The following is a 7687-nucleotide window of genomic DNA, read 5'->3' as shown; positions in this document are numbered from 1 at the left end:
AAAAATAGAAATAATATAAATAAATGATAAATATATTAATTTTGAGGTTATAATTTATATATATTTGTATTGACTTTAATTTAAATGAATTAATATATGTAATAAAAAAATAATATTAAGCGAAAGAGATTAGATATATAAATAAAGATAGGTAATTTGCAGAAAATATTGAATTATTAATATAATTATTGAATCAATTCCAAACAATAAATTATGGAAATTTAGGAAATGGTATATACTTTATAATTTAATTATTAGTTAATTTATAAGATTTTAATAAAAAAAATTATATAATATTATCATATATCTATATAATAATAGTACTATTATTACTATTACTAAATTATACTATGTAATTGCTAAAAATTAAGATATGTAAAATAAGAATTTCAAAATTTTGATTTTAGTTTCTAACAAATAACTATATACATAGAAAAAAATAAAATAATAAATGAAAAAAATAGTTAAGTATATTTGTGAATATCTATTAAATTTAAAAAAAAACATTAAATTTTTTTAATTTCAATTTGCGTTTTTATTTTGATATCCGAATATGTTGGTTCAAACATTATTTGTATATAAAGTTTTGTATTTTTAAAAAAATTTTATGAATTATATGAAACTACTATGTTTTATTTAATCTGCTTAATAAATTTAAAATTTCAATCTTTACTTATAATCGTTTTATTATTTTTTTCATATAAATAAATATTTCATAAAATTAAAATTCGTGAGAATTCGAAGTAACTTCTAGTAACTTTTAAAACTTCTAATACTTGATTGACTATTAAAAATTTGAACATTGTTGCCATATTTATTCTCTAAACTTGTGTTTAGTTAAATATATATATATATTTATAATTTCTTGTTAAGGTATATTTACATGCATTTTGTTAATATTTTAACTAATACATTATGCTTGAATAATCTTTAAAATTTTAATTATTTTAAAATTAGCGTTTTAAATTTTTCATTTTTTCTTATATTGTTTAAAAGTTATAATTATATAATATAAATTATTTTCAATCTACTATTGCATATATTCAAAAATATATATTATTTATATATTTAATATATTAATAATATATATATATATATATATTATTTGATTATATATAAAAATTATAATATTAAAAAAATTAAGTATTTTTATTTTATAAATATATATATCTAATTTTTTTAAATATAAACATTATATATGTATTTATTAATATATTTAAAAATAATAGAATATTGCTTACTTAAAAATTAACAAGAATATAATAAAAATATATATATATAATCTATAAATTGTACAATATTTTGAAATTTAAAGATAAAGAGTAATTAGATATTTCTAAATATTTCTTGTGAAAGTTAAATTTATTAATGATATTGTTGACTTTATGAGAAAAAAGAATATTTTAGAGAGCGCCACGTGCATATTAATGAAAACACGTCATCGTCATATGTAACAATATATAAGAAGAAGAATTCTTCTTCAAATAAGAATTTCAAATTTAACTATGTGAAAATTGTTTTTTTTTTTTTGCATAATTAATAATTTTCTTATTAACTAATAAATACTTAAAAAATGTAACAATTTTAAATACAGTATGGATATTGTTCTAACCTAACATTTTCTCTTTAAACGAATACTAGGTAAGTTCATCTAATTGTTATATATTTATATTAAAAAATAAATTTCTTTATAAAATTGTATAATGTTATAAAAATTAATTGTATCAATAGTTAATTTTTAATTAGTAAAATTCCTTCTATATAATAGTACTATATACAATTATAAATCCTTAAATATATATTCTATATATTTTATAAATTTTTTGTTGACAAAGAATTTAATTAAAGAATTTATTTTTAACTTTCTTTTTAAATTTATTAANTACTATATTTTTTTATTATATATTTTATTATATATTTTTTATTATATAATTTTTTATTATATATATTATATTTTTATATTATATTATATAATATTAATATAATTAATTCATTACTAATAGAAAATATAAATATTATATTATACTTGTTATTATATAATAATATTATTGATTTGTTTTATTTATAGCAAAATATAAAATATGATGTCCAATGGTATTTGGGTTTCTACTAAAGAAGTTGGAGGAAAATCAATGTCAAATAATATCAATTGTTCACCAATATCATCCTCAACATTAAATTCTCCACTTATGAAATTGTCTTCATACTTCTTAGCTGTACGACCATGGTCATTAAGTGCTTCATTAATGCCAACACTTCTTGGATCTGCATTAGCTTATCGATTAACAAACATAGCAAATTTTAGCTGGATATCTTTTATCCTCACAGTATATACAGTTTTTTGTGTACATGGAGCTGGTAATGTAGTAAATACATATTTTGATTATATAAAAGGAGTAGATAGCCGAAAAAGTGATGATAGGATATTAGTAGATCAACTTTTATCAAAGGATGAATTAGTTTCATTAGGTGCATTATTATATACAGCAGGATGTTTAGGTTTTGTTCTATTAACTACCATATCTCCTGCAAAAATGGAACATCTTGCACTTGTGTATTTTGGAGGTTTATCTTCTTCATTTCTTTATACAGGAGGAATAGGATTTAAATATATTGCATTAGGTGATGTTCTTATTTTAGTTATATTTGGTCCTATTTCAGTTTTGTTTGCATTCATGGCTCAAACTGGTTATATTGAATTAGGTACAATATATTATGCTATACCTCTTGCTCTAAATACAGAAGCTATTTTACATAGTAACAATACCCGAGATTTAGAGAGTGATAAAAGAGCAGGAATAGTAACATTAGCTATTTTAATAGGTCACACTGTATCTCATGTTTTATATGCTTTTTTATTATTCACACCATATGTAACTCTGGTGGTGCTTGCATTAAGGTATTCTATATGGTTTCTGTTACCAGTTATTACTTTACCAACTGCGTTCAAAATAGAAAAACAATTTAGAAGCCCTCATATGATTCAGAGTGTGCCTAAGCAAACAGCTAAATTAAATATGTTTCTGGGCATTTTATATGTTATTGCTTGTTTACTTGTCGATCCTCTTCCCTATCTGTAACATACTTGTATAATTATTTAAAGAAACTCAATGATTCAAATAATTATATAGGCAGCTATTAGCCTATCTATATATGTAATTTTATATAAATCTTTCTTTCTTATCATTATATTTGGATTGTTATAAATTATCTAAAATCAATTAATATTATTTAATCTTCTTACTTTTATGAAAAATTAACTTTTATTAATTTTTTTCATATAAACATTATCATGTATATTATAAAATATTTTTCTTACTTGTATTATATTATGAATATTTATAATACAATAAATATTTGAATATATCTTTCCAATAATATAATGATCTTTAATATGTACAAATTACATTGTTTAAAATCTTGAATTTATACTTTTAATTTTTCCAGTGTGTATAATTAATGTAATATTTTTGCACGTAGGATAGGAATAAAAAAAACATAAATTTATGAAATTATAATTATTTAAATATGTTTATATAATAATTTATTTCAATGTTTAGAAATTAAGTAATATTATTTATGAAAAGAAATCATGTGCATAGCTTTTGTAATTTCGAAAATGTAAGAATTTCGGGAATAAACTTCGAAAATTTTCATGTTTATAAATTAATAAATTTACAAAAAAATGTAATAAATTCTTATAGCATATTAATAATAAATTAATGAAATATATTATTTCATCATTTTCTATTAACATAAAGATTTATATTATAATAATTATTATTATAAATTATTTACGTAAGTTTGTCTATAATTATTTTGTTATATTTTTGTTATATTTTTTTAAAACTATATGAATATAAATAAATCAAAAAATAATTAATATTAAAAATTCATTTTTAATATTTTCAACTCTTGTTTGAAATAATATTTTATTTTTATATCTTTCAAAGAAACAATGTAAAATAAAAAATTTAATCTCTATATTATTATCAATTATATACATTTACAATTTTATATATAAATGATTATTGATTATTGATGATTTTGATATATAAAAATAGATGAACATTTAATCTCTGATTTTAATCTCTGATTTATTTTGATTTATTTTGATTTATAAATTAAGAAATGTAGTGTCAATGAGAATAAAATATATCTAGAATATTTCTTCTTTCACTTATATTAAAATATAAATAATAAATTAAATTGAATTTTAATTTGAATCATTTATATATATATATATATATAATATTATTTCTATATATCTATACCTTAATGCAATGTAAATATTTTTTATAACAATTTTTTTTAAATTAATTCTCGATATAAATATAAATCGACTATATATCGATTTTTATGTACTATCGATTTTAAACAATATATCGAAGAAATAATTTCGATCACAGAAAAAAAATTATTAAAACATAAAAAACATTCTTATTATTTGTATATTTAATTAGATATTTTTAATAAATTCAAAATGTATAAATGTCTTACGCTGCATGATCCGATTATAATATGTCCATATGATAAAAATCATTTTATCGCAAAATCTCGTCTTCAAAAGCACATTGTCAAGTGTGAAAAAGTAAGTAAATTAATTATAAAAAAAAATATTATGAATGCATTTTTTTTTTTGTTAATTTTAACGAATAAATTTAATTTTTTCACAAAATAATACTCATCATCAACATCATAATATCATCAGTTATATAAATATATTAAATTTTTAAAATAGCGATATCCTGAACATTATAAAGTTATGTGTCCATATAATGCCACCCATCGATTATTTAAGGAAGAATTAGAGGAACATATCACTACGTGTTCTGCTCGTAATGTGTTAAATGAAATATATCCAGGTTTTTTTATATTTTATTTCTAATTTTTTCTTATTTAATAACATTATTGTTAAAATATTATATTTCATAGAAACAAAAAAACATGGTGCAACAAATTTTGAGATATATTCAGATCTTTCAAGTACAATAGATTGTACAGAAAATTGGGACATAGAAATTAATGATAACTCTGTTATTTTAACTGAAGAAGAATATTCTATGGATAACAATACAAAAACAATTAATATAACTATTGATTCAAAGTAATAATTTAGTTCTAATTTTAATTATATTAATTTATTACATATTTATTATCTTATTTTTTTTATATAATTATAAGAACTTGTCATTAATCTTTTGAATTTATATCAAGAAATGAAGAAAGAAGTAAAGATTCCAAACCCATAAGAGCTCCTCGTGGTTTTTCTGAAGCTATGTTGCGAGAAGCAAATGAAGATTCTTGTGTTGAAGATTTAGAATCTATAGTTAGTTCTATGGGAATTGGTCGAGGAAAAATTATTCAGAAGAATAATAAATTGAAATTAATTGGAGTAGGTAGAGGAAGAGCAATAAACAATCTTTCATTGATATAATTAAATTTCATTTAAATAAAAAATATTAAAAAATTTTTATATTTTTGTAAGTAATTAAAATAAACTAATATTGTTTATTGTTTTTCTATATAATCTATTACATATAATTTACTATATATGTATTATATTTAAATATTTGCTTAATTTCATGATCTTTTTTTATTTTTATTTATATTTACATATATAATATGAAAGATTTCTCAAAAAAAAAATTATGTTCTTATGTATATTCTCTGTAAAAACAAAAGTATATTAGAAATATTAATATATTATTTGAATTGAAAAATGGGCAAAAATTACAATGGCAGTTAATATATATTAACAATACTTAATTTTCTAATATTTTTAAATGTCTTTTTCTTATAACCTGAACTTTATCAATTTTATATAATGAGAATATTAATTAAACATTAAACATTTTGAGATTATAATACACTAAATAAGAATATAATAAATAACATTTTTTAACAGTTAATAATAATAAAACTAATTTAGAATAGATTACATGAATCAACATATAATTTATTATATTTTCAAATCATTTGAATTATGTAGAATATCTGTTATGTTTCGAATTTACAATTAAAATAAAATTCATTTTCATTTTAAAATAATCTTTAACATTATTTAATGATAAATTTATGTAATATGTAATTGATAGTTAAATTTATAAATATAATTATATAAATATAATTTATAAAAACAAAGTTTTAATTGATATGAAAATTATAAACTACAATCATATTTTTAAAAAATAAATATTAATTTTTTAAAGTTTTTTTGTTATAAACTTTTAACCATTTGTAATACTATTTTAAAAATTTAAATGAAAATGTATACTTCAAGTTTTGAAGTAAAAAAACATTTAAATTTGTAATAAAGAAAGCATAATTATAGTAAAAATTTTTTAAAATAATTTTTTAAAAAATTTCACATTGAAAAAACAAAAAATATTTTTTGGATGGAATTGTTTTAATATATTATTATATACACAAAACAAATCTTTACTCATGAAATTTATTGAAGGAATAGGCATGATACATTTACCATGTACATCTTTAGAAAGAATTAATCGCTGCAAATTATTTTTTTCTATTGTGCAACATTTCGCATGTTTAAAAACTTTAATATAATTTTTAAAATATTTTATCATTTATATATGAATCATTTACATAAATTTTGCATCAAATAATGTCTTCTTTTTTTATTTTCATTTATAAATTATCAAATTTTAAATAAAAAAATTTAGATTGATGTTAACTTTTTTGTCTCTATGCTGTTTAATTTATTATTTTTATAATTGATCATATGTTTTTAATTTTTCATTTGCAGTCTCATATATTTAGAACGTATAAAGGAACAAGTGCTAAGTTTGTAAATAAGATTTTTTTGGGTATTGATGTTATAAACCAGCAATTATTTACAAGTTTTTTAAAAGTATTTTTTTTTTAAAAGTAATATGCAGCTGGTTACATAGCTGCAGTCTGTTTAACTGTCTGTTTTAAGTGTTAGACAGTAATGTATTAAAACTGTAAATTTATTAAGTGCAATATTTGCACATTAGCGAGATCATTGCACTGTATTCATTTGCCATAGAATTAAATATCTATGGACTGATACAATATATCATGTAGTAACATTAACTACACAATATTGTGATGTTTCTGAAAAATGATTATTGCAATAAAATCATAATTTATATTTTTGTCGGTTTTTTCTTTTGTTGTTTCCACATTGATATTCTTTTCTCCAAATCAGGCACTATAAATATGCAATAATTAGTTATCACATAAATTTTTTTATATGAAAAAAAAATTACTTTATTTACTCACTTGGTGTAAGCATATCTTCACTGAGAGGTTGCCTACTAAAAGGATCTGTAGCACTATTGAGAAGATGTCTAATAATAACTGCTTTATCCATAACAATGCCAGATGGAAGTTTAACAGGTTCTTCCATAAGTGTATCCATAAGTGGATCTCGAAATTCTTCTGGTGCATCACCGTAATCTGCATCACGTGCACGATTATCCCTTGCTATATCTGCAGCACGTTCAGCAAGAGCTACAAATCTTTCAATCTCTATAATAGACTTGATTACTGATCTTTCTAACTTATTTGCAGCATCAATAAATAATTCCATACAAAATGAACGCTGCAATTATAATATTTGTTAGAAAAAGTTTTTTATATTATAGACTTCATTTATTATATTATTATATTATTATATATATATAATAATATATATATT

The 7687-nt window shown here is 19.1% G+C and overlaps 3 protein-coding genes across 4 annotated transcripts in view; 2 read left to right on the top strand and 1 right to left on the bottom strand.

The window, feature by feature from the left end:
* The first annotated feature begins 1388 nt into the window (after positions 1–1388).
* On the top strand, positions 1389–3173 carry LOC102674795 (ubiA prenyltransferase domain-containing protein 1 homolog). The gene is made up of 2 exons (XM_006619460.2): positions 1389–1641; positions 2069–3173. Exon 2 carries the CDS (start codon positions 2082–2084, stop codon positions 3078–3080), a length of 999 nt encoding a protein of 332 aa, XP_006619523.1. The 5' UTR covers positions 1389–1641; positions 2069–2081; the 3' UTR covers positions 3081–3173.
* Positions 3174–4365: 1192 nt separating this feature from the next.
* Positions 4366–5467, top strand: LOC102674924 (gametocyte-specific factor 1-like). Its single transcript, XM_006619461.2, has 4 exons — positions 4366–4591; positions 4742–4865; positions 4936–5107; positions 5218–5467. The coding sequence occupies exons 1-4, from the start codon at positions 4484–4486 to the stop codon at positions 5435–5437; spliced, it is 624 nt and encodes a 207-aa protein (XP_006619524.1). The 5' UTR covers positions 4366–4483; the 3' UTR covers positions 5438–5467.
* A 971-nt stretch (positions 5468–6438) lies between these two features.
* The window catches only part of LOC102675055 (ubiquitin conjugation factor E4 B), a 6312-nt gene continuing 5063 nt past the window's right edge, over positions 6439–7687 (bottom strand). For both annotated transcript variants that reach the window (XM_006619463.2, XM_006619462.2), the window contains exons 7-8: positions 7270–7591; positions 6439–7198 (exon numbers count right to left, since the gene is read on the bottom strand). In XM_006619463.2, the coding sequence (XP_006619526.1) occupies positions 7134–7198; positions 7270–7591 (387 nt within the window). In that variant the 3' untranslated portion in view covers positions 6439–7133. The remainder of the gene's footprint in view (positions 7199–7269; positions 7592–7687) is intronic.

Source organism: Apis dorsata, unplaced genomic scaffold (assembly GCF_000469605.1).
Source record: "Apis dorsata unplaced genomic scaffold, Apis dorsata 1.3 scaffold_416, whole genome shotgun sequence".
Taxonomy (NCBI): Eukaryota; Metazoa; Arthropoda; class Insecta; order Hymenoptera; family Apidae; genus Apis; species Apis dorsata.
The sequence above is the reverse complement of the archived record's forward strand: the minus strand, read 5'-3'. Positions and strand labels throughout refer to the sequence as shown.